The sequence below is a fragment of the Pogonomyrmex barbatus genome, unplaced genomic scaffold (genome assembly GCF_055798465.1).
Source record: "Pogonomyrmex barbatus isolate J1 unplaced genomic scaffold, ASM5579846v1 scaffold8, whole genome shotgun sequence".
Taxonomy (NCBI): Eukaryota; Metazoa; Arthropoda; class Insecta; order Hymenoptera; family Formicidae; genus Pogonomyrmex; species Pogonomyrmex barbatus.
In genome coordinates, this window is record NW_028297182.1 from 5,803,462 (window position 1) to 5,830,307 (window position 26,846).

Here is a 26,846-nt window from a genome sequence, read left to right on the forward strand (position 1 = left end):
CGATTATTTTTCATGTATACTTCATTCTCATTTTTTATTTTTTATTTAACAAGGATTATAATATTAAAAATATTAAAAATATGTTATCCAATACGTTTTCTTCATTATCTGACTTATAAGGTTATAATAAGAACAAAAAAATGTGTTAAAAAGATAAATGAGGAGATTTGTTACGTAAAATGCTTTCTATGTTATTATGGAACAGACTGTATAAAGAGATAAAAAATGGTGGCACGTTCACAAGTTAATGAAATATGTGATCGATATATGACCATTTTTATCATAAATTGAAAAGAATCTGAGATAATCAAGCAATTTGCTTCTTATTATCAACAGCTGCCCTTTTTCATATATTTGTAGTGCGATATGCAGTAAGAGAAATGGTAACAGAAGAAAAAAAAAGAATAGTGAAAGATAGAATGAGTAAAGAAAAATAAAATGAAGACAGGCGTTTTATGAGCTATAAAAAGCTATAGAACGACAGGGGTAATTCCGATCTTTCCCCACGGGTTTTGATCGTCTCACAGTGAAAAATCGCAATCTCAAAGAAAGTTAGATCGAAGGGGCAGTAGAAGATGATCGCGTGACCTAAAAAGAGAGAGAATATTCACATAATTGACGTCGAATTTGGAATTAAACAAAAGAAAAAAAGTTCCAATCGCATGATTTTAATCGTGCATGCGACCTTGAGAAAAAGAGACGGTTAATTTCAGATAGAAATCGATATACTAAATGATATAAGAAGATAATCATGAATTTCACACAAGCAAACTTCACAATATCCGTAATCCAATAATATCGACTTTTTTTTTTTAATTTTACATATGAGACTTACGTTCATATGCATTCATGCTTAATGGATGTTTAATGAAATACCTATTAAATATCTAATCTTTTATTCAGATTCGCGAATATTAATTAAATATTGCCATTTATCGTTATTAAAGAAATATTTTGTATAAAAAGAAGATAATTTTTTATGCAAAAATAAATTATGAAGTGATAAAATTCTTTTTTTATACAAAGTTCTGTTTTTAAGGATTATTATTAAATCACTGAAATATTATTATTCTTTATTAACAAATTTAGACGCAAATAAAAAAATGTGAATTTGTTAACCATGTTTAATACATTTAATCTGTCATATAGTGTTTTTATTATTTCTCATAAATTCTATAATTTTTATCAATCAGGTATAATTTATTACCTAATTTTAATTTATCGAAACTTTATATTTCAAATACATCTATTTCTTCGAACAATAAAGAAAGGGATTGCAATATCCAAAAGAACAACAGGACAATCGGAAATCATAACATTAAATTAATGTAAAAAGAATTACAAGAACTTTTGTAAATATATTAATTAATTACATGTACATTTATTACATATTTATATTTCATTTTAATCTCTTGAGTATTAATTGACTCATATTCATATTATTCGTACAATTGTGGAGTTTTTACATTTAAGATAATAACGGTAATAGATTATGAGTAGCATTCGGATACATTTCCTCCTTCGAGACGATATCGCAATTGTCAAGGAACTCGTTCGTCGAGTGCAAGATTCGAAAAGGCCGACTTAATAACTCCGGAGGTAACTTAAAGTCATCGCCTCGGTCACCAACTCGGCCCAACTCGAGGGCCACTTCGACGTGATTGCGCCGCGACGTAACGAATACGAAACAGATGCGCGCGCTCAACCTCTGCACGCCGTCGCCGTCGCGACGCCCGCCCCCACCTCGACGACGACGACGACGACGACGACGCTGCCGCCGCCGCTGCCGTCCTTCGTCGGCAGAGACGACGTCGCTTTCGTTCGCGATTTCAGTTCTGTGCGCGCGACGTGCCGCAACCGAGCCACCCTCGGAGTCAATCTCTCGTCTCATTCGCCTGTCAGTCTGTCACGGAGGTGACGCGAGCCGGCGACGATGATGATCCCTCTATGATGGCACCCTCGGATGGCACCGCGATGAAGACCCGACCGTTCCGCCGATGATCCATTCGCGAGCACGACGACGGGGAAAACGCCCTCTGCCTTCGCGGCGCGTTCCCTGCCTGACCTGACCTTTTGCTGGAGACAGAAAGAGAACGAGAGAGAGAGAGAGAGAGAGAGAGAGAGAGAGAGGGGAGTAAAAGGAGGGAGAGAGAACGAGAGAGGTCGAGCGAGGAGACTCGTGCTCGTGCGAGAATAGGACGTAGCACACGGGACAACATAGTGCCAGACCACCCCGTCAACCCGGTATATTTTCGCGGAGCGCCATCACCATCGTCGCAGTCCGACGACATGGAGTACGCGGAGTACTGGATCAGTACCGTCGAGATGCCGTGGAAGATCTCCGAGACATGAAGAAAGCGCGACCGAGGGTGGGTATTTTGTTCAGTTCCGAGGGGAAGACGTGTGTCAGGAGGGTTGCGACACACAGTGACGAGGGTCGAGGGAATAGACGCTTGCGTGTTCAAGTGGAAACGTGTCGATCACGAGGGGCATCCCTTTGGGATGCTTACGGAGGGGAGCGGGGGGGGGGGGGAAGGTATGAACACGCGCCAACCCCACGAGTGTTCGGGGCATGAATACGATTAAGCTTTTGGAGCTTTGGGGATGCTGTGACTTTGTGAATTATCTCGTCGTATCGCCGATGAAGCGTTCGTCCGCGATTGCGGGCTTGCAAATCATTCGTCAGTTTTCGGCGCGGTCGTTCACGTTACTGTAGAAGCGCTCCAGCCTCGTTGAAATCGCGAGTCGATTCGCCTGACCTACTCCGTACAGTATTCTGAACATTCGTTCGATCGTCCGACGTTCATTGATTTCTCGAATTGCCCGTCTCCCTTTCGATCGATCGATCCCGTTTGCCCCGTTACGCCGGCTCGATCGCGTTTCGCCGAGTTTCGTCGAGTGCCGAGATCCAGTCAGAGCGATCCCCTCGCCGGGATCCCCTCGGTCCCCCGTTCCCGTTCCCGTTCCCGTTCCCGTTCCCGCGTGTCGGAGTATTCGCGGAAGCGAGGGCTCGAAACGAAGTCGCGGGTGGTAAAGTCGGCGCGCGTATGGGGCGCAATATCGGCCTTTCGTGCACGCGGACTATCGATTCTCCTCGCGCGACACAACGGGCTGGCCGACGCCGCCTGACGCCGCCACCGCCATCGTCGCCGTCGTTCCCGATGCTAATTCGTAGCTCGGCCATGGACAAACGTCTCGTTGACGGCTCGCCTCCGTAAGAAACAAGGAACGCGCCCTCACGAGAGATCGCCCTTACGGTCGATCATCCGAAGTGCCGCTCTCGCTCGTGCACGTGCGAAAATACGTGCGGATGACGTCACGGGAATGCGCCCCGACCTCGAAGATTCGATCGGATTTCGTCGTTGCTAGACGTCGCTTCCCGCCGCCGCTACCGCCGCCATCCCCTCCGCCGGCGGTGGCGGCTGGCGATCAGGGTTGATTTAGAATCGCGTCCATGCGCGCTAATTCGAGGACTCAGGCACGTCGACCTCGCTCGACGACGACGATCCGCATCGCCTGAGCAGCGCACGCCGCGGAATCCAATCTGTGTATCTTTGTATCTGGCAGGTGGTCCGTTCGTCGTGACGCATCCCGAGCGCGTGATTTGATAATCGGACGGTTCGAACTCTCGTCAGAAACAGTCGCGAGCCACATTGTTAGCCTTTATAGCTGTTCTAACTTTGCACAGTCGGCATACAAAGCGACAGCGGGATTGAAAAGCCGATACACCTGTCCCTTTGATTTCACACGGTGCTTTCTTTATACGCGATCCGCTTTTTACGCGGTAAAACATTATACCAACAAACGTTTCAGAATACAGATGTTTTTAGATGTTTTTCTTGACTATTTCGCGTAATGTAGAGGAATTTAAATAAAAAAAAAAAATAAATAAAAGAATATGCTGCTTAAATTGAAAAATAAATTTCATATTAATAATTATTATTAATATTAGTATATATATATATATATATATATATATATATATATATACATATATATATATATATATATATAAATAATAATTATTCTTCTTTTATGGTTGAAAATATAATTTGCGATCATTTATCATTATAAGATGCAAAAATTTCTGTTTATCTTTGATTATTAACTAACACTTTATTTTTCTTTAATTACGTATTAAAATGATATAACACTAAACGTAAACATACGCTTGTCCTTCTAGATTGGGTTTAAAATTGAAATATTATTTTTGACGCATTTTTATGTTACATCACTCTTAGCCGGTTTATCGATACATTAAGCGCGCATAATTGATAGGTACAGATGTATTGATGTCAAGGGAAGGTTACTTAAAAATGTCCTGCCCGAGAGACGCTTATATATAAATAACTTAACAAAAAAAAAAGATTGGTACAAAAACCTATAAACGCAAAATAGTGAATGAAATTTACGACTATTTAAAAAACAATAAATATTTTAATACTTTGTAATTCAAAATTTTTTTATTTATATAAAATTTATATAAAATTTAATTTGTTGTAATTTTCTTTTACATATTTTTTATATACCATTTTTCAATGTGATTAATATTATATATTTTAATTATAACAATATAATCTTTGTACATGACAATAGCCTTAACGTACCATTTTTCTGGCAGGAATTATTCTTCTCACAACGCCGCATTTTTTTGTTCGCTGCATTGCGAGCACGAGATGAAAAAGTTGGATGAATGCAATCCTCACAGAGACAGAAGACTTAAAGAGCCGCTGCGATTCTAGCGTTAGTATTTGTGTAAAGCGTATTCCGTAAACCATATATGATGGTCGGTATATAAGGGTCTTTTGATTAAATATCAAATGTCACAATTGTCGCGACAGTAATGTTAAGTAGAGCAGCTTTCGTATTCAAATTTGTGCGGCCCAATTCGTCGGTCTTTGAAAACGCAGGATTTCAAGCGGTAATGACACCATTATGACACTTTCCGTCGGCTACGCTACGTAATCCAAATGAGATTACAGGGGATGTCAAAGCAACCGGTCAGTGAAACCGGGGGGGGGGGTTGATATATCGCGATAAAATCATTACGCGTAGAATAACTGCTACTCTTGATCCTTTTAGGCACTATCCGAAGGCACATGCGAACGGATTTTAACGTGGACGGAATAAGATCATAAACTGCACACTTTACATTTCATCGAATCGTACGGATCGGATATCGTTACATAAATTCCTCCCTTAAGCGCCCGTCTTTTATTCGAGAAATTATGTTACATGCTCTAAACAAGATTTAAATTAAGATCGATTGGTACAGAGTTAATTTCTGTTTAAATAAGTTAACAACTGATCTTCAGTTTGCAAGAGCGTAAGTTGCATCAACCTCGATTGAACTTTAGGAAGGTTAACCGGATAAAATCAATAAGGCCTTTGCGATGGGGAAAACGACAATTTTCCGTCCAATTTTAGATCACGCGACGGGAGCGTTGATTGTTCGCAGATCGCATGGGTTTCTTTGAGTCGGGGACGGCGGTAGCAGAGCCGTGAGCCAAAATGAACCTGATAAACATGGACGCGGAGAACCGCGTGGTTCTGAACGTGGGCGGAATCCGGCACGAGACGTACAAGGCAACCCTGAAGAAGATCCCGGCGACGAGGCTCTCGCGACTGACCGAGGCCCTCGCGAACTACGACCCGATCCTCAACGAGTACTTCTTCGACAGGCACCCAGGTGTCTTCGCCCAGGTACTCAACTACTATCGCACCGGGAAGCTGCACTACCCCACGGATGTATGCGGCCCGCTTTTCGAGGAAGAGCTCGATTTCTGGGGGCTCGACTCGAATCAGGTCGAGCCTTGCTGTTGGATGACCTACACGCAGGTATATCGTGAATATTATGTCTGACTCAGTGCACGCGCCTAATCACGCCTAAGCGTGGCTGCACGCCAAAAATCAGGATCGGATCGGACGCGCAAACTTATATATATGTATCACGCGGAGTGTGACGTACGGTACAGTTGTAGATACGAGGATTAAATTATACGGATTGTCCCCGCGAGGGGACCGGTAATGCTTTCCAGCATTTTCTCAGATCAAGATGACAAATGGAAACATGGTTTGTGATATATGTGATCCCTTTGATTCGGAATGATCTAACAAATATGCCGGAGACGTTTGCCGGTGATTTATCACACGATCCGAAGAGTACCGTACGCCTCTTATTATCACGCTCACAAATTTACCATGCCTACCATACATAATGTTGACGTCTGTTTACCTAAGTATCCTTAGATATTAATGTTTCTTTTCAGTGGTAATTAATTTTAATGTTGTTTCTAGAAGCTACTTTAGTATTTTATAAAAATGTGCGATTTTATTTAAATTGATTCTTGTTGAAGACCATGCTACAAGATCATTTATTTATAATATTTAAAATGATAGAAAAAGATAACAGATAAATACAGGTAATAATGCTATTGGGGATGACGCGTGTGAGAGCGGTCGAGTCACGTATTCGATCTCGACCCTCATCCCATGCCTCTGTTTGTAAGAAGCTAATTAAAAATTAAAAAGTGAAAACTGAAAAATTGAAGATTGTAAGTGAGCAAAGAAATAAATAGGGGTAACTTATTTTGGGAATTTTATTTTTTCACAATCAAGTATTAGTAAAAAAATTATTTTTTTTTTTTTTTTTGTATGATTTCTATCATCTTATCATCTTAGAAATTGATGAGAAAAGAGGAAATATGTATGATTCAATGGTACGTGGTCTAAAGAGATATTGTTGGTAAATAGAATCTGAGAACTAGTTCGGATAGAATGATGTGGGATAAACTCAAGTAAACGTATATGCAACATGGGACAAATACCGCCGGTAGGCTGCTCAAAGCCGGGCAGATTTCTTTATCACTTGCGAGGAAGCACAACGGCTCGCGTATGCTTTTCACGCGCGCTTTATCTGTCCCAAGGCAAAGCACAAAAGAAAGCACACTCGAGAAAGAGTTTCGCAGGTACGAATAACAATCGTTGTTGCATCTGTCTCTCTCTTACCATCCCCCTCGCCTCGACGCCCTTGCAGCACCGGGATACGCAGGAAACGCTGACGGTCCTCGACAGGTTGGACCTCGACACCGAGAAGCCCACCGACGAGGAACTGGCCAGGAAGTTTGGTTTCGAGGAGGCATACTACGAGGGAACTCTTACGTGGTGGCAGAAGCTCAAGCCTCAAATGTGGTCCCTTTTCGATGAGCCCTACTCCTCCGTCGCAGCTAAGGTATGATTTGTGAGTTTAAACAGAATGATATAAATTTAGACACGTGCTATACTATCCTTACATAAATAATTGCGATATCAATTTAAATATAATCTTATGCAAAAATCATTAATTAAATTACCTTTTGAAACTAAAAAAAATATATATTTTTTTATTTTCCTCAAATTTCGACTACATCTATTAAATTTATTATAAAAAAAAATTTATATATATTTATTATTTGATGTTTGTTGTAAAAAGTTTTCTGTAATATTTACGAGTCGATCGTATTTATGGACTATCTTTCAGATAATCAGTATAGTCTCCGTTTTCTTCATCTGCGTTTCGATACTCTCATTTTGCTTGAAAACCCATCCGGACATGCGAGTGCCGATGATCGTGAATCGTTCGGTAAAGACTGACAACATAACGTCCTGGGTGGTGGACAAGACACGCACCAATGCCCACGATGTCTTCTTTTACATCGAATGCGTCTGTAACGCCTGGTTCACCTTTGAGTTCTTGATACGTATTACCGCGAGTCCGAACCGTTGCGACTTTATCAAGAGTTCGGTGAATCTGATCGACATGGTCGCGACCCTGAGTTTCTACGTCGACTTGGCGCTGCAGCGGTTCGCGGCCCACTTAGAGAACGCCGACATCCTCGAGTTCTTGAGCATAATACGGATAATGAGGCTGTTCAAGCTGACGCGCCACTCCTCGGGCCTGAAGATCCTGATACAGACCTTTCGCGCCTCGGCGAAGGAGCTCACGCTGCTGGTGTTCTTCCTCGTTCTCGGCATCGTCATCTTCGCCAGCCTCGTCTACTACGCGGAGCGCACCCAGTACAATCCGAAGAACGACTTCAAGAGCATACCCCTGGGTTTGTGGTGGGCCTTGGTGACGATGACGACCGTCGGTTACGGGGACATGGTGCCGAAAACGTATATCGGGATGTTCGTCGGCGCGCTCTGCGCACTGGCCGGTGTCCTCACGATCGCCCTGCCAGTGCCCGTGATCGTTAGCAACTTTGCGATGTATTACAGTCACACGCAGGCGCGAGCCAAGCTACCGAAGAAGAGACGCCGTGTATTGCCGGTCGAGCAGCCACGTGTGAGGGCACCCGGCGCGCCGCCCGGCGTGGCCGGCGGGCCCGGGACTGTCGGGCCCCCGGGCTGTGGCCAGCAAATGTCACACTTGCAGTCCAGCGGGGGTGCGGTTACCACTGGGCCCCACGGCCTCGGCATGGGCCAGACGCCCGGCGTCGGATGCACCGGCGGCGGCCAAGGACCGCAGAACCGGAGAATGAACGCCATTAAGACGAATCATCCGAAGGATCCGTTCGCCACGAAAACAGGTAACTCGAAGGCGTTCAGTCATTTAGATTTTGTTTCGCACGATTCGTGAGCTCGACTTTTACTCGATTCATTAGTCCACCTGGTGAGGAAAGAGAGATGTCGACTCGATCGACACTTGCTTGAAGGAAAGATAGCGAATATATGCTATAATTGGCGTACGATTTAAGTCCGTTGATCCGAAGGTTAAAAAGATTCTCTTTTACGTTACTTACCGGATTCTAACCAATTTAAGAAAGTTTTTTAATTGGGAGAAATTTAATTCGACAAATAACTGAATTCAGGACAAGCTCGTTTATAGATTATCACATTCGTTTGTGCAAAGTTTTTATACCTTATCCTTATTCACGAAGGATTAAATCACGCGATGAATTTAACTTGGACTTGTAGATAACTTATCTGAAAAAGCCTTAAGGTAAAGTTGATTTTACTGATCGTTTTGAAATTCATATCGATCGTTGTTCGTATCGAATTGCGAACGTTGCGGATTAAAATATCGGACAAAGATCATTGAAAATTTATGCAAATCACAATTTACGGAAATCCTGATTATAAATCGCTCATTTTCTGTTTGTATCTAAATAATCTCCTGTATAAACTGACGGGTTCAAATTTCGCGTGATACTTATGCACGAAATATGTAAAATGAAACATTGCGGGAAAAACGCGCGTACAATCATGCTTATGTATGCATTTAGAACATAATTAACAAATATAATTACGAACAAGTATAAAACAAAGCTCGGGATTCAAATACTATATTACTGAATAGTTTACTTCTCTAAAGTGCTTTATTTTATTTTCATTTTATATAGAAATCGCGTATAATAAAATGCAGTCCGATAACAAAGTCTCGTAAACGTACGATGATAATGCTTAATAGCGTCATGTACGTGTCGTAAAATAGAAATTTCAATATTTTTTTCAAAATGGCGTGCAAGGAAACTTATTGGCAATAAAATAAATGGTATCGGGGTCGTTTTTGCCTTTCGCAAAGTGCGTCAGGAGAGACTGACGAGAAAAGGTCAGACAAAAAGCTGACTTAATAGCGAAAGAATCAGCCGAGTTCGCGATTTCGTGAATCTTAACCGAATCTCGGCCGATCTCTAGTGTCTCTTTTTCTTTTTTTTTTCTCGTATGGTGGGTTGCAGAGGAGGACCGGAGGAATTGTAACCTACGAACCAACGGGACCAAGAGAGCCGGAGGTTTGGATTAACCATTTGCGGTCGTAGCGTGCTCAAACGTGGGTATCTCTCGCAACTGGTCGGAATTATTTTGGAGCGAACGACGCGGCGTGTACACACCTATAATCAAAGATCGTCCTGTAAAAATCCCGTTAATTCCATTAGGCATGCTTTGGCAAGAGTGAAAGAAACGTAAAAAAATGATACCTCGCTGCATCGAAGCATCATGGCTTCCGTTGCCCATTTTCAACGGCTAGGCAAAAATAAACACTGCCAGCGAAGCGTGGCGGCTGAGACTCGACATGTACAACCGGAAACGGTAAAAAATTTCTTGCGGCAACTTCTGTCCACCAGATATACGACCGCGAAGGGTATATTTATCATTTATCTGGAATGTAGAGTTAATAGAAACGCGCGGAGAACCGGAACAAAGATTCGATCCATCCCCGAGAGAAGGGATTCGATCCATCCCTGTGTTTCGATTTTAATTCCAGATTCCAAATAACATTATACATATACCGTCGGGACGAAGAGGTGAATGCGAGAGAATCTCTCGGCGGTTATACCACGAGCCATCTATTGATTTAAATAAGCAAATTGTGTAGAAAGTCGAGGAGAACTTGTATAGCGAGTAGAGAACTTTCCTCCTTCCTTCGCTTCATAATTTGTATTTTTTACTATTCGTAAAAGATATAATATATTTCATCGATAGAAAATGAATGAATCGATGTATTGACACTATATATCGTTCACAATCGATGAAATTCTTCTCGAGAAATTCTATCTAGATCTTTATTTTTTTCCTCTCGTGCTTCGATATAACGAGCGCCACAATTTATAATTTCCGCTAAAGATGAAATTTTGTACTTTTATAATTTATCGTGCCATATATTTCCTGCCTTCTTCTTAAATATCTATTATGAAAAAATAATCATCTTAATTTATTTTCGAGTTGTTTTTCAGATAAATATATCTTTAATCTCAGATAAATATATTTTTCAGATAACGATATCTCTCGTGCTAAGTAATTTCGGCGACGAGTCATGTGGATATTATTTTTACATAGAAATCTCTTCAAATTTATTTCTCTCTGTTTTTCCTTCTTTCAAATCTTACCTTTAATTTCATATTCGTTCCGAGTACAGCGATTAATACGCAAATGTTAAAACGAAAATATCCCACAAGAGTGCAGCCGAATGTCTTATACCGTCCACCAGACCACCGTGTTTGTGACTCACGTAAACATCGCATCACCCATTGCTTCTAAATTTAAGATAGTTGGTGATCTAAGATACATTGTGGCAAAGGGTATGCTGCGCACAGTAGAAACGGGGACGTAAACTTTATTACCTTTGAGGCTATATAAATATATATATATGTACGTTTCCATTGTCGATATCATCATCCGGCATTATCTCGATTAAAAAAAAAAAAAAAAAAAAAAATCGATTACTCATCATGGAAGAACCTCGTCCTATCTTCCAGTTGATCGTCTATATCGCGCACCTACGTTATTTCTATCGTTAGTGCCATCCTCGTGGAACTCGTGTAAATCGAATAAACGACAGTGGAAATTGCATCCCTGCATCGCAGCCCGTTTTATATAGTAAAGAGATACCGATAGATGCACCGTATCTTTTGGTACATCCTCCGTCGTAGATTTTCACACTCCCCCCCCCCCCCCTCATAGTGAAACGTACATGCGACTATTGTTCACTGCACGTTTAAGCATTGGATGCGTTTTGCCCGATCCTGCGATCCGCGATTTCCCACTGCATGTTCAGCGACAAAATGTGGCCGTCTGGTTTCCACCCTTCGATCACCCGGTCGGTTAATTTGTGACATTGTACATGAACTTTACAACACATCGCACTAAATTTCGGTAGCCACGTTTTCACGACGTGGCGCGCCAAATGAGCGGTGAAAATGTGGACACGTTATTGACATTTTGAGAATCTCGAATGCGAGTCGGACGGCCACTTTTAGCGGTGAATGCGGCGAGGGCGCGGACCCGTATCACTTTGCCCACCGTGAATATCGCCCGGGACCAATCCATGAGCTCCTCCCGTCACCCCCTCCCCCCCCCCGCCAGTATTCGAGGTATCGTTTCTAATATCAGTGAAAAAAAAAAAAGGAAGAAGAAGAAGAAGAAGGAACAGTGCTCCCTGTTCTTGTCCCTCGCGCGCGGAATAAGCACAGAGTTGTAACATCGGCTCCACCGATAGCGGTGAAGAAAGAGCATCTCTTTCGATGTTGTACGTATATATGTTATATCTGTGTGCCTGTTGAAGAACAGGGATAGAAGGAGGAGTTGAAAGGAGGTGGAAAGAGACGACAAAAGCATATCATATAGGCACGTGTGCGATCGAGTGTACGGTGCACGCGAACAATCGGCGGACGCTCTATAGACAATCGTCGCTTCTTCGACAAAATTAATCGTAGTTTTACGCGTTTTTCCCTTTTCATTTTTTTTTTTTCTTTCTTTCGAGTGACGGGAAACGGCCGTTCTCTTTTGGACCAAAATTCCGATCGGTTGATTACATGTTACAAATTCAACAACGACCATATCTAAATATTTATGTTGTATCGTTTCTTATTTCATTTTCGACTCGTAGAACATCGACGTGACATAAAGTGGATCATAATCGATTACATTATAGCATATTAATGAGACTGTTAAAAAAAAATATATATATATCTTCTAAGCGTAAGGGATTTTAACTGTTGAATTAATATCATCCTCCGCGCCTTTTTTGGACAAATTGGATTAATCCGCAAGCATTTTGGTTTACTCGAATAAAGTATTGAATAATACAATAAAACCGTCTCTCCGTAATAAAATAATGTAACTATATTATTGGGCATATGTTACTATCTTGATGTTTCTTTATTACGCACAATCGTTGTTTTTATATATTAAAATGTGTATTTATACATTTAGTTCTGTAAGTTGTATAATTCGTATGTCAAGTACCTGATCTTATTTATAAATTATTGTAGTTTCCTGTTTTGGTATTTCAATGTTTTGACATTTTTCCTCGCTATTATATTCTTGGCTTTGTAAATTATACCCTTTAATGTTCATCCGCTTAAAATGCAATGATAACATTAATTGATAAGATCATCTTTTTCATTCAGAAGTGCACGTGCAAATTTTCACGCGTGTCATTTTACAATAAATAAATTACTGCCTGACACATACATTTTGTATACATTTTGCATGTAATTTTTAAGTTTCCTGAACTGTATTTGAATCTGTTTATGACAGGCGAAAAGGAATGCGATTAATATGTTGAAAGACGAAATTAATCGAACGAGATGACGAAATAAATGTCCCAAATCCCGGGTAACACGATGCGATTGCATTTGCAGGGAAGCTGCGAATACAGCGTATTATATTACAAGAAAAAAAGTATATTTGAACGAATGATAAACATTTTTCGTATTATTAAAAGTGAATATTTCTGACGGATATGAATTAAATGAATAACAAATCCAGCGTGCAAATCTGACTAATGTGAAAGATAACAGTAAATTAACATATAAGTAGTTCCGCGAAAATCAAGTTGATATACGAGTTTGATGAGATTGAATGAGAATTTTTAAGCCCTTTAGACACCTAATGTAAAAAAAATTTGTTTCCTTTGTAATTTCCAAAACAATTTGTTAAATGGCAACATTTAGCTATCACATAAAACTTTATAGCCTCCTCACTATTTTAATCCTAAACAAGTCACTATCAGTTTACGTAATTTCAGTTTGATGTATTTTGCATTTTAAAAATCTTTAAAAACTGTAAAAAGTTATAGCTTCAAATTTAGCAAATAATATAAAAAAGTTTCAATAACGTTTCAATTTTTCCAAATTATTATACATACTAAACATGTACATACTAAAAATACTGTTTTTAATATTCTAGATAATTCTAGATTTGTCACAAAAGTGACAAGCGAATAAATAATAATTTCTTCTTCTTTTTCGTAGCAAGATAATATTTGATACCCGAGCTTATGTTCGTTTGATCGCTACATATAAAAGTATACGCACACAAGTAATAAATACATTACGAGTCCATCTTTTTCATACAAAATGTAGAAATCTCGAAAAAAGTTTCACCAAACCGTTTCGGAGATATTCGCGCGTTACACTTCTCGCAAGATCGAATACCGTATGTCACCTCCGTTGGTAATGTCTAATAAGGTGTATGAATAATTTGTTGATGGAAGACCGTTTTTTTCTACATCTACATCACTCCTTATTTATACGCGGTGCTATCGGCTTGAGTTTGCTCGCTGCTCACAATTGCCCCGATTCTTTGTGCCTTAAAGACTGGATTTCATGCCCAGGGTTGCACCGACTATGCATCGACTGTGTATTACGTCTTTACCACTTGGTCATTAGAGACTGTATACGGTCTATGCTGTGATCGTGCTGTCCACGCGGTTGCTATGTTGAACAACTTTGAGAAAGGATGTACGGATAAATTAATACTTGCACAATCCTCGACGCAGCTCGCCAATGGCGGGAAAAGTCGAGACACTGCGTTATATTAGCGGCGATTTTTGTGATATTAGTGCTGCGAGTCAGAGATTTTTTAATGCGTCTTTTCTAGCTCCCCTTTCTAATTTAAAAAGATATATCCAAAATATATATATATATATATATATATATATATATATACTTATAGCTATAAAAAATTAGGTAAATAGTCTAAAGTCAACTTACAATTAGAGATAATACAAAAGAGATATTCAAGTTCCAGATTAAGTATACAGGGGGCGTAGAATGTATTTTGTGGAAATTTTTTGCATCCACCTATCTCGCATATACACACATATACGTACACATAGAAGCGGTGGAACGAAATACGTCGGAACGTACGTCTAGAAAATCAACTTTGAGACGGGGAGCAACACGAACGATATTCAAGTGCAAGCCACGAGTAAATTGAGACAGGTGCAAATAGGCGTTTGCATATTATTTAAATGGAAATAACCGCGCCCGCACGGTTTCCCGTGACACAGCACGGCGGGGGTGCAAGAGCCCCCCCGTTATGCAGCCCTGAAAGTGGAAGCCAGCCATAATTCGACCCTGAGTAGACTATATATATCCCGTATCGGTGATATAAGTATGTTCACGCACACATACGTTATATTTCATCGGAATGCTCGCATGCATGTTGCAATATTCAACACTGTTGACTCGAAATAAGAGAGCGGGAAAGCGGCACGCGGAGCTTGCGTTTTAGATCGATGTCGGAGGGACTCCGAATGTGCCCTTCTCCCCCCGCGCGGGGGGCGCAACTGGGCGGAGGCGAAACCGCGCGAGGATACAGCCTACACAACCCCGCGGGAAACTGAGGCTGGTCCCGAGCCAAGTAACATTCAGCTGACACCTTCGGTGGCTCTTCTCGTGGTGAACGTCCCGAACCAATAAGTCCGATGTGATGTTTTATAAAATTTCCAGCACATTCCAACCCGCCGAATTTTGCGGAAACGTATTCCGAAAGAAAAGGCGACGCCGCTCGACACGGGGAGGACGATCGCTTCGTTTTACCGAACGTACCTAAGACAAGGTCGAGAGAGTTAAGAATAAAGAATCGAGTGACTTTGAGACGGAATGTAGGGTAATACGAACACGACGTCTCTTCCTTCGATAATCGCGCGTAGAGTCGTCGATCGGTTTGGAGTTTCAGTCGTTTCCTCATATCTCAAACGACACCCAATAACACGTCAAACGACCAGAAATGGAGAGGGGAAGGGGGAAGGAAAGAGTACGAAAGAATAAAAAAAGGAAAAAAAAAAAAGAAAAAAAACAGAAGAAAATGCATATCGGCGGCGGGTACAATGAGCACGCACGCACAACAAGTTTTTAAGTGGAGGAAGCGTGTGTGTGTGTGTGTGTGTGTGTGTGTGTGTGTGTGTGTGTGTGTGTACAGATTCCGTATGTATGTATGCGATTCGCACGCATTGTTGCTCTAGTGCTGCACCATTGGTAGCGACGTCTTATGGTACCTACTCTTTTCGTGACGGCCAGTAACTCTAGCATAATTTACCAGTAATGTACGTTTGTTGCCGCTTGCGGTTCACCCAATCGCGTTCGCTCCTTTTGCTTTTTACGTTGGACCGTGGGATCGCCGGATCGCCAGACCTTTACTTTTCGCGAAATCGCCCCCGACTCTTCCCGACGCGAGCGTCCCTTTCGACTTTTACATCGAGTGTCCCACTTTAAGGCCTGACGCAAGCGGAGCTATGATGAACGCGATATGCTAACGCCAGAACTAATCGAAATTGATTAATGATTATTGATTATCCATTTGCCGACTCGTTACAAACGTGTTAACTTTATTCCAACGTATTCTATACGTATCTCATTGGGCGTTGTTGCTTTCCATTGGTCTTGCGTATCCCGTGCCAATTTGTGACTCGGTGTAAAAATCTCGAGATTTGCTTCGCGTGTCCGTTGCAAATGTTGTCCAGAAAAGATCGATCGCGATATAAAGGGAAAAAAAAATCTGGCGATCCTGATCGACCGGGGCTCTCGTTGCCTTTCCGAAGCGTTTTCCGTTGGTTCCGCTGTTGTTCACTTTTAGGATCAAGGGTGGAAGTCCAGGTTTTTCTAATACCAGGTTTTCTAATCGTAGGAATCGATTAATTGATAACGGGGTGTGCAGATTGCGCGGGTGTAAATTAGATCCGCATCCGAATTTTTTTTCTCTATGCTTCGGATGTCAATTGGTCATAATTTCGAATAACTCTAGAAGTTTCAGATATCCGAACGTACTCTGGATATACCAATTCTGGACCTATTCAAACTTCTCAGATTGTTTGATAACTTTCGTTATATTAGGATAAAAGAAAAAGGATCTTGGTCGAGAGAGAGATTTCCATGTCACGCGAATAGAATTCTCGGCGTCGATGAATGCTCAGGAAAACTTATCAGAAGTTATCAGGCATTTAAACTCGCGACAAAATCAATTTCAACTTGAGCGGACTTGGAATTTTTCGAAAAGATATCTCTAGATATCGCGTGCCGTCGTCATTTCGCTTGAATCTCGCGTAATCTGCGCACACCGCAAGCATCACGAATTGTACAGTGCTCCGTTGTATCGCTCGACGATGTAAATACAACGACGAACGTCCGACAGTTTCTTCGGGAACACGTAGCTCAATCGGATGCGGTGGGGCGCTTAATCGATCCGAAGGCTTAATCCATCGAACGCTCAATTCCCCGTTGAAGAAAATTGTCGCGTATATATATATATATATTTTTTTTTTACTTGATGTATCGCGCATGCGCGATTTTTCACGTAGCAAATTAATTAAAATGAGAGACACTCGTATATGTATGTATATCGCTCCGATAAAGAGGAGAACAAACCCTTTTTCTGCTGTGCACTTTATTGTTTATTTAAGTTTATAACCTCTGATAATAGAACCTCTTACTCCAAATAATATGGCCTCAGCGCTTCGCGGGTTAAATGCCCCACGGACATACCGAAATTGTATCGGTAGATTATTAGGACAGAAACGTGTGCCCCGCACCAAGTGACCGTATACACAGAGACACACGCGTAATCACGTAACATAAATTGCATATACGTTCGTCGCGACCATCGCCCTCTCTTACGCTCTATTTATAACAGCCCTTTTGACTTCGTAGGTAGATACGTATGATTTCGAATTGTACGACAGCGACGTCGCCGACGACGACATCGAGGAAAACCGCAGCAGTTAGTTCACCACTATCGTCGAATTGTCTCCATTGCATTATCGCTCGATTTTCTTATCCATTATACCATTATGACTTATGAATTACAATTATTATTGTTATTATAATACATGACGTATAGATATACGCGGCATAGCTTGTATAAAGAAAAGACTAACGCGGACCTCGGCTTCACCCGATGCGAGATGACGAGCGCGCGTTTCTTCTAGGAGAGCAATTCGAAGTGATGTTGTCATCGTCGACACATTATCGTATTAACGACATTATAATTTATTCTTGTAACTTGTCATTATCGTTATCGCTAACGATTGCCGTGATTGTCATCGGCACTTTGCGCAGCGGAAGCTACCATCATACATTATATTACAGATAAGCGTTTTAGCCGCTAATCTCTCGTTTCGAGCAATTTTGACGGAGAGACTCGGCGGTGCCCCGTGATTAACACACTGCGTATCGTAGCCGATGATCGTGATGGGTGATCGAATAAGGGAGAAAAAAAAAAGAGGCGGGACACAAAGGTGAATTATATATATATATATATATATATATATATATATATATATATATATATCACTATATCGAGAGTTGTGCGCTGCGTTTACGATTTAAGCTAGTTCATTTGTAAATAAAGACTATTTGACTCTTTGACTTTTTTGTGCGGTATTAATTGACTTTACAGCACCGTACCTTCACCTGGCGATATATCCCATAATTTCTCTCCCGTAATCCCGCGTCCATCAATCCGTCGTAAGCCGAGCGAACGAGCGAACGAATAAACGCGCAGGATCGAAACGAGCGGAAGCCTCCTTTTATTCCATTCGAAAATATTTTCCTATATTTACGTTGGCGACGTCGCGTAATATGCACAATGCGGCAGAAACGGCGTTGCAGATAGTACAGATGCAGTCGATGACGCTTCCTCCTCGTGTTCGTGACGTTGTCTCCGCATTTATAGGCCGTCTAGCGTTCCGCTTTGCGCTTTGTACGTCTTGCGGAGAGTGGGATAATTATAACGCTCAAGCCACACAAGGTAACTGATGGTACATGAGACACATGCCGGCATTCTCTTCCAATGTGCCGTTCATATTACTACCCGGGCCGAACGCCACCCTTATGCGAAAGGGGGTAGTCCAAGTTTCCACTCGGCAGTTACCCTCCAGATCGAGTTCGCTTGGACCGCACAGCGAACTGCCGCAACGCTCCAAATTGCAGATACCTGCCATGTTGTTTCCCGGCTGGAACAGATACATACACACACACCCACACATATATACACATTCGTTGTGGTAAACAAGATAGCGCTTCCGTTGATTCCATGATTCAAGATACGCCAAAGCTATCGCGATTAATTCTGTCATACTGATGTTTGATCTTTCAGTTTCTAAATTTTCGCTTAAATTCAATTTACAACATTTTAAAGGATGATTAATTTTTTTCAATGGACGCAAAGTGAAATTGCATTTAGATTCATTTTTATCTAATTATTTCACGCAAAATAAAACTTTCCAATTGCACTAATGTCACTAAATTCACGATCAATTTAATTCCATTTCTTGGTTTTCCGTCTTTCTTCTCCGTCTCTCATAAACAAAACTACAGCGATATCTATTATTGGATGATCTACTTGGAAAATTACAAGAGAAAAAAAGAAAAAAAAAACTAATTGAAATTAAACGTACTGTAATAAATTCTTCAAAGTCGCAAGGAATAAGTATCCTGTCTCTGCACCGTCTTTCCAAGTGGATGGAAGTTACCAAATTCACGCTGGAGATAAAAACCATTTCCTGCTCGGGTGATCCCGCTCCAGATCCCTCGATGACGTCCGCGTCGGAACTGTTTCCAGAAGGGGCATTCTCACTGACAGCCGAGACATTTCCGGTGTTCGGCGCGACCGTCGTGGGGACCGCATTGTTGGTCGTGTTGGACGTATCTGGAGACCTATCGGGACCTATCCGAAAAGAGTGCTGCGTGCAGGGCTGATAAGAAATACCGCACATGTCTCTCTCCTGACGTATACATAATAGGTAATCGTGTTCGGCGAGGTATCTGCCGTTCGGCAGGTAATTGAATGTCCTCAGAATGCCGTTGGACGAGCGAAAATATTGGAGACATCCTACTGGCGCGCGTTGCTCGAAGCCCAGCTGCGTCACCCGCATCTCCCATATTCGTGACTGCAGTCCGCCCGGCAGCCGGAAGTGCAGAATGACTGGTTCGTCACCTTCGCCCATGTCCACGTATACTGTCGAGATATATGGAACAGCCCGTGCTATTTAAATTGCTCGTAAAACTCGTGCACGTGCGCGAGATGCCGGTGGATCGAATTTTAACCGCGGTCTCGCGATACGGAACTTGTGAAACTCACGGAAAATAAAGCGGTACTCACTATGCTGCCCGCTGTTCCATCCGCACAGCTCGAACTTTGACTTGCCATTGCTAATTTCCATAACATCCTCGTCGCACACGCCGGTCATGGAATTTGGCGGACCCTAGAACGTTTCTTTGTTTTACTATCTTTTTCTCTTTTTCTCCGCAATCAATATCATCGCTAATTTAAACGAGTCACGTGTGTGTTTCATTTATGTTAAAACGCGACATATATGACGAGTAACATACAATTTTTTCTATTTTTTTTTTTTTTATGTACTGCATTTTTCTACCTTCACTCTTTCATATTTTCTCTCCTTTTCTATCTTTTCCCTTATTTGTAAACTTATTTATAGAATTGGCTCAGCAACCACGCGTGTATTTATATGAGTACTTATATGAGAAATGCGCTGACAAAAATATTTCAAATAGTTAATATTGATTTCTGATTAGCAGCTAAAAATTAACGTTGCCGCGATCTTTTACAAAAAAATTCAGCTTCATTTACACGCGTTAGTAGCGTTATTGTCTTGACAGCTTGTGAAATATTAGATATGCTAAGTAAGAGCACTTGGGAATCGACAGTTGCAATCGGCCTACTCCTAGTAAGTAACACTATAATAATAAGACATCCCTGAAACTTACAATGTGAAAATGGTGAAAGTCGATCCTCAACTGGCTGACTGGCTCCGTATCGATCTTTCGTATAACCACCGTGCAGTTCATAGGCCGGTCGATGAGGTTGGGAAAACCAGGACTGGTCACGTAGGTCAGATTATTCCGTACTTCATTGTCGCAGCTTGCCGTGACTGTAAACCATATTAATTGCTGACACAGTTAACGGAATGCTTGTACCGACCGTACGGGCTTTGCGTTTCGTACACCTCGGAATATTTAATTAGTAAGAACCCACGATATATCGCTGCGACCTCACACACGATTCCAGGATTCCAGGCTTCGTAGGATTTTATGCGAATGGACGGGACGCGGAGTAATACGTTCATCGGTAAACTCATTAAAATACTCATTCGTGACAATTAATAAAGGTATTATATATATCGATGCGCGAATAATGAATTACCCGGGATTTAAAGCCGAAGCTGCCGTTAATAATGCTCTTTCAGCCTTCTGAAGTTAAGTGGGGGAAATCAGACACCTGAGTTTTCAGTATATACATATATACCGGCTCTCCTGAATATAATAAGTAAATATTCAGCGCAAACTTTTACCTTACCTCACTTTGCTTCTTTCCCTTACATATATTATACATTAAATAAGTATTCTCTTTCTCTCTCGTAGCGCATTTTTTCAAAATCGATTCGTCTTTCGCATAGTTTGATCTGAAACGTGAAAAGGAAAAAAAAAAAAAAAGATACGCCATTGAAGTATGCGCAAATTGTAACACAGCCGCTATTAATTGCACGGAAATAGCTTGTTGAGTTTTCGCCGAAATTTCCTGTTTGAAATTCACATCCGCGCGGACGGATTAAATGCGAATGCCAGACATTCTAACACTTTCGCAAAGTATCCATCGTGGGCGTCGCCTGTGCGATATTCTCTCACGAACAGCCTCCGGCTTCGATAACGAGTTCTCATTCAGGCATTCAGTGACCGTTTTAGAATCTCGGGACGCTATTCAACTCGGCCCGCCGGTTAGAAGAAACACTCGCTGCCTTTGCATGCGGATCTTACTTCCTCCCACAATGCGGAGAAACAACTTGGTGGACAATATAAAAAATGTATGAGCGACTGATGTCACCGTTGCAGGCAGCGTGCATTCAACGATTCAATGAGAGGACCACAAAAAGCGAGAGATAGGTAAATAACTTTTGATCTGCAGCCCGCAAACATTTACTACGTACGTATCGTATTTGCGTAATATGCATGCACAAACACGCATGCGTGTATATGTACACACACACACACACACACGCGCGCGCGCGCGCGCGCACACACTACACACACACACACACGAGTAGCGCGGGATCTCGCTCGGATATGCACGGGCATATCTCAGAATTTCCAATCTTAATTTCACTAACAGATTTCCTCGGCAAATCTGCAAATAATGTTTTTTTTTACCTCTGCGTTGCGATTTTTTTTATGTATTTAAATTGAACGATAAATATTTTAATGAAACAAGCAGACGTCAGGATTCTAGTAAATAAAGTTTACTAAAAAAAAAAAAAAAAAAAATGTATCATAGATCGAAAGACCTCTCGGGCAAAAACGTTACAAGCTAGATATAAAATGTGAATATTTGTAAAAAAAGATATATATATATATTTTATGTTATTTTCCTCTTCTCGTTACATAATTATTGTAAAACTGTTGAAGAACTATTTATATCTAAAAGGTCACTTCTTTGATCATGAGAGCATTAGAAATTTATCTTGTTCGTGTTATGGCTCTCGTGAATTCGCTCTTGAGACGCATCGTTTTCCTATTACACATATCAAATTTCGCGTTATTAAATTATACATATATGCAGGTGACGCATCTGACTCTGCCAGTAAAACTCGGACATCCAAGATGCACCGAGGAGCGCGTGTGAATGGCAAGAAGTGGTATTCGGGAAATCGGTCAAGAATCCGTACGTACGGTATGGCCCTGTTTTCGTGCATATAGCATGTACCGTGGCATGGAAAAAGGCAAATGGATGCAGACCGAATAAAAAGAAACAAGGAACAATTGGACGAGCAACTTTATAAAACAGAGACGGAAGGTGGAACGGTCTCAGGCTAGTAAATAAGAACTTTTCCGCGCTATATCAGACGAAAATTTTAGATAGCGGTACGAAATAAGGTGAAAGATGCTCATTATAAGAAAAATTTAATTAAAATACGCTTGTACATAGGACGGTATTAGAAAAATTCTGTTTTAGCTTAATTTTATTTATCTTGTCTCTTCACAAAGAAAATTAACATTGTTAGCCGTATAATAGAGCCGTAATTTAAAAAGATTTTTTCACATCTATAAATCAATATTAAATTCTTAAAAATAAGTAAGATTTATGCTAAATTTACTCTTCACTTCATAATCTACATAGTATCTTGTTGTATAATTATCGTTAGCGTACGTAAACGGTACGTTACTCAACAAATTTCCAGACAGCCTTCTCTTAATGAAAATTTAATACGGCGGCTAACTGCAAAGTTGTTAAGTCTAGCATCTAAAATTAAAGCACTTGGGCACAGTAAAATTTAGAATTGGAAATGCGATGATGATATCCACGTCTCCGCAAATTTCAAGTGAAACTTCATAAAACGCAAAATTGGACTTAACTTCCCCGAGAAATTTATCGCTAGAGAGATAAATGTAGGGCGGATAAATATATATATGTGATGCGTCCGTAAAATATAAAATTTCATAACCTAACGCGATTAGCAAAGATACAACTCCCAGAGTTCAATTTATATCTGTATATACAGGGCGGTGACATGCCGCGACGTAGACCTTTGGAGGACGATACGTTCTCTCGCTCGCGCTCGCGATTTGCGAATTGTAAGAGCGACGTAAACAAGAGGTAAACAAGTAAAGGAGGTAGTGGACCCCGTACAGTGCAACGCTCGTGACCGCGCCGAAAGGCAATTAAATAACTGTATAGCTTGGCCTTCAAGTTCCTCCTCGTCGTGCCAGCTCTCGGGTAAGCGTACCATTTCTCCTTTTTCTCTTTCCTTCCTTCTTCAGGTGCTCCCTTTCACGCTATCGAGGAGAACGTGCTGCTTGAGATCATCTCAGTTCGGGCATCCCGATACCGTTAAACTGACCAGAGAGCCGCCGATCGATTCGACGCGCGTACACGAAAATCGCGCTTCCACAGAGAGAGAGAGAGAGAGAGAGAGAGAGAGAGAGAGATGCGTTTCTAGATACTAAAAATAAATGTAACCCTTAATTGGAAACATACACCTTCCGTTTTATTTTCAGAATGGCTCAAACGTCAATAACATACTCGCGGTATCAAAGAGATGATATTAAAAAAAAAAAAAAAAAAAAAAAAAAAACAATCGGTTATTTCAGAAAAAGAGAAATATTTTATATATTTGAAATTAACAATAAAAATTTTGGCAAGAAAATTTTTTTAGAATAATAGATTAAAAAAAATAACGCAATATTTTCATAAAATTCGTGCCGGATAGAAAATTTTATATATACCAATTTTTATATTTTAATCGTTCTATCTAGATATTTTATATTTAACGGCTGAGGAAGAGCAAGTGCAATATCGAAACGTCTCGTTTTTCATTTTTTTATCTATAAATAATAAAAATCTCATCTCCATTTACGATAGGAGACATTTAAAATGGGGGGATCTAGGTCGTTGGAAAGAGGACCTCGCGATCATTTTTCTCGGAATAAATCGTTACTCTTGCAGATCCTTCGGCTAGGTTTGGCGATATTGCATGATGACGCGCGTGACAAGTTATATTCACGTACGAATGACAGATATACTCACATATGCAGCACACGCCGAAACCGAGAGCGCACGGTCCGTGAGATTGTCCGTGCTGGAAGCGACACTCATATGTGTTCATGCATATTCCCTGACGTCGTTTGTCCTCGGACAGGCACTCTTCCTCGACCGGAACGGGAAAGAAGTTCAGCACTACGGATAAACGCGAGACGAGTCAGACAGAGCTGAGAGAAATTCCCTTATCCGTTCCCTTAGCCGTCCAGCAACGCCGTTTTTCGAATTGTTTCGTTGTGTCACACAATGAATTGAAAAAGTAGAAAAAAAGTAGAAAAAAAAAAAGTAGAAACGAAGGTAGAAAAAAAAGTGTAAGAATAATAATAGATGTGAAATCAATAAATTTTAATTACGTGAAAGATCTGTCCGTCAATTCAGAAATGTAAATCTCTAGTAAAACAATAACAATCATTTACAACCTTTTCCATTTTATTTAAATACCAATTGTTGTTTATTCGTATTTGAACTTTTCGAGAAAGCATTTAACGAGAACTGAATTTTAATGAGTTTTATTTTACTCCTCAAATAGTAATTAAAATGTAGAAAGTAAACATGTATCATTATACTTTTTAAAAGTGAGATAACGACATGTCTGACGTACCCAAAAATAAACAACCCTGACTCGACAATAAAAAGATATCAAGAATTAATAAATAATATTTGCATAGAATTGCATAGAATCATTTATTGAAACATTGTATTATATAATTTCTTATTCGTTAGACACATCATTCAATGCATGGAAAATATGGAAAAGTCTGTATAAAATTTTCAGAACCGCACGCAGCGAGGAAAAGTCGTTTATTTTTTCATTTACCACTCTCAAATCAAAAAACAAACGTGACAGCAAGCTAAAAACATCGTTGCAAAAGACGTAACGATTTTTTTTATAAAATTTTCTGCGATTCTTTTCAGCTTAAGAAAGGAAGGCAACGGCAACATTATTCAACTGACGTTTTCAAATTTCACCCTCGCGGGGTGTGATGTGCTCCGTTGCAATGTACGATGACGTCAGCACAATAGCATCATATATATATATATATATATATACTTTATATTATTAAAATGTTAATAGAACTCAACAAACATTCCCCTTTTCAATTTTCTTCATGTCATTCGCAATATTATATTCGCAATGTACTCACCCCTGGAAGATCGAGTCGGGTCACGTTCAAGAGGCTCATTAGACGTCGGTTTACCCCTTATATGATTCGACCAGGGATTCAGCCCTAAGAGCGACCATTGGTGCGTGATCTCCGGCAAGGTGAATAACATGCTAACGCAGCCTAGCGTGCGGTAGATAGAGCACCATCTCCCCACCGGCGGAAATGATGCTCCAGCTATCGTAGCGATATACAAGATAAATATTCCATGGTAGCGTGATGGCATAATCGCGCTTTCGAATTACCGGTGCTCGCGAAAATGCATTTCCCGATTGGTGACGCAGGGGCACATCCGTGCTGACACTTAAGACTAAAGCCGCCGACTGACTGTCAATGGGACCACGCGGACGTGTCAGACCCACGCGTCTCAAGGCCTCTCCTGCCACCGGGCACAATATCCCCGGACGAGTTTCAATTTCGTATGTACATTGATTTTTATCAAGACACAGTGGAGTATACATGTCGATGATGATTATCAGTAAACACACTTCGAGGTAACATATTCTTAAGTATTCTTGTTATACATATCATTCTTGAGTATCTTGTTGAATTTTTTATAGATATATTTTATAGATATATTTTATTCTCTATAAAAAGTAAAAAGGAAAGAGAGGATTCAATGATAAAAGAGCAATGATGAAATTAAATTTGATAAAATAAGAATGAATATAAGATATGATAAATTTTGAAGAATTATGTCAATTCAATGTGATTTTATTTTTACACATACACGCGCGCGCGCGCACACACACACACACACACACACACACACACACACACACACACACAATGCAATAATTTTGCAATAATTTTGATACATATTTTGATTTTATTATGTCTAAAAATCAATAAAATTCTTTTCCATGAATCTTTTTATATATAACGTTATGATTTTGAAAATGTTTGGAAGATATTACAAAAGTAGATTATATACATTTTTTTTTATGCTCAAAATATACTAATTATATGATTCCATTTTTCTTTTTTTAGTGTATATTATGCTAAGATAAAATATGTCTAAAAATATATATAGTTCTATATATAAATATTCGATTCGATATATAATAATAATAATACAATATAATGATAATAAGCTGAAAGGATTATTTAAATAACAGACTGTAATAAGTAACAGATATTCAGCGAGATAGGGTTTTAACATGCCTAATATAAATATCGCTTAGTGATACTGAATGTACTGGTTGTAAACATGTTCTTCAGAAAATCAAGATATGCGAACATTTTCATTACAGTTTTTACATTTAATGTAATGTATATCTTTAATATCTTAAGGGACATACAAAATTTAATTTTCTATGATATCCTCCGATCAAAATCTACATACGCTGATAAGGGATTGTGTACGTAGTT

At 40.3% G+C, this 26,846-nt stretch overlaps 2 protein-coding genes and 1 long non-coding RNA gene across 6 annotated transcripts; 2 read left to right on the plus strand and 1 right to left on the minus strand.

The window, feature by feature from the left end:
- The first annotated feature begins 1,781 nt into the window (after positions 1–1,781).
- On the plus strand, positions 1,782–18,128 carry LOC105422766 (Shaker cognate w). 3 transcript variants are annotated; one of them, XM_089084127.1, is made up of 6 exons: positions 1,782–2,369; positions 4,622–4,743; positions 5,459–5,838; positions 7,037–7,231; positions 7,520–8,567; positions 9,717–14,429. In XM_089084127.1, exons 3-6 carry the CDS (start codon positions 5,512–5,514, stop codon positions 9,779–9,781), a joined length of 1,635 nt encoding a protein of 544 aa, XP_088940253.1. In that variant the 5' UTR covers positions 1,782–2,369; positions 4,622–4,743; positions 5,459–5,511; the 3' UTR covers positions 9,782–14,429. The 3 variants fall into 3 exon arrangements, with proteins under 3 accessions (XP_088940253.1, XP_088940254.1, XP_011630576.1); XM_089084128.1 differs by lacking the exons at positions 4,622–4,743; positions 9,717–14,429 and adding an exon at positions 17,412–18,128; XM_011632274.3 differs by lacking the exon at positions 4,622–4,743.
- On the minus strand, positions 17,132–26,216 carry LOC105422765 (uncharacterized). Of its 2 annotated transcripts, XM_011632273.3 has the most exons (7): positions 25,721–26,216; positions 25,458–25,652; positions 24,301–24,450; positions 20,490–20,653; positions 19,864–19,966; positions 19,160–19,719; positions 17,132–18,715 (listed from the first exon to the last, which is right to left on the minus strand). In XM_011632273.3, exons 2-7 carry the CDS (start codon positions 25,585–25,587, stop codon positions 18,497–18,499), a joined length of 1,326 nt encoding a protein of 441 aa, XP_011630575.2. In that variant the 5' UTR covers positions 25,588–25,652; positions 25,721–26,216; the 3' UTR covers positions 17,132–18,496. The 2 variants fall into 2 exon arrangements, with proteins under 2 accessions (XP_011630575.2, XP_011630574.2); XM_011632272.3 differs by having other exon boundaries at positions 25,458–26,216.
- LOC148934736 (uncharacterized) lies at positions 20,644–22,848 on the plus strand. The gene is made up of 2 exons (XR_016141160.1): positions 20,644–21,662; positions 22,336–22,848. It is a non-coding gene; the product is annotated as an uncharacterized LOC148934736 (long non-coding RNA).
- Positions 26,217–26,846: the final 630 nt, after the last annotated feature.

What these genes read in the sequence shown, in the direction of transcription:
- LOC105422766 (XM_089084127.1), top strand. Translation starts at nt 5,512, where the DNA reads ATGAACCTGATAAACATGGACGCGGAGAACCGCGTGGTTCTGAACGTG. An exon ending in ACTCCTCCGTCGCAGCTAAG is followed by an intron (nt 7,232 to 7,519) that starts GTATGATTTGTG and finishes ACTATCTTTCAG; the next exon opens with ATAATCAGTATAGTCTCCGT. An exon ending in TCCGTTCGCCACGAAAACAG is followed by an intron (nt 8,568 to 9,716) that starts GTAACTCGAAGG and finishes GGTGGGTTGCAG; the next exon opens with AGGAGGACCGGAGGAATTGT.
- LOC105422765 (XM_011632272.3), bottom strand. Translation starts at nt 25,701, where the DNA reads ATGCCATCACGCTACCATGGAATATTTATCTTGTATATCGCTACGATA. An exon ending in CCCGACTCGATCTTCCAGGG is followed by an intron (nt 24,451 to 25,457) that starts GTGAGTACATTG and finishes GTTTATCCGTAG; the next exon opens with TGCTGAACTTCTTTCCCGTT. An exon ending in TTTCGGCGTGTGCTGCATAT is followed by an intron (nt 20,654 to 24,300) that starts GTGAGTATATCT and finishes TATGGTTTACAG; the next exon opens with TCACGGCAAGCTGCGACAAT.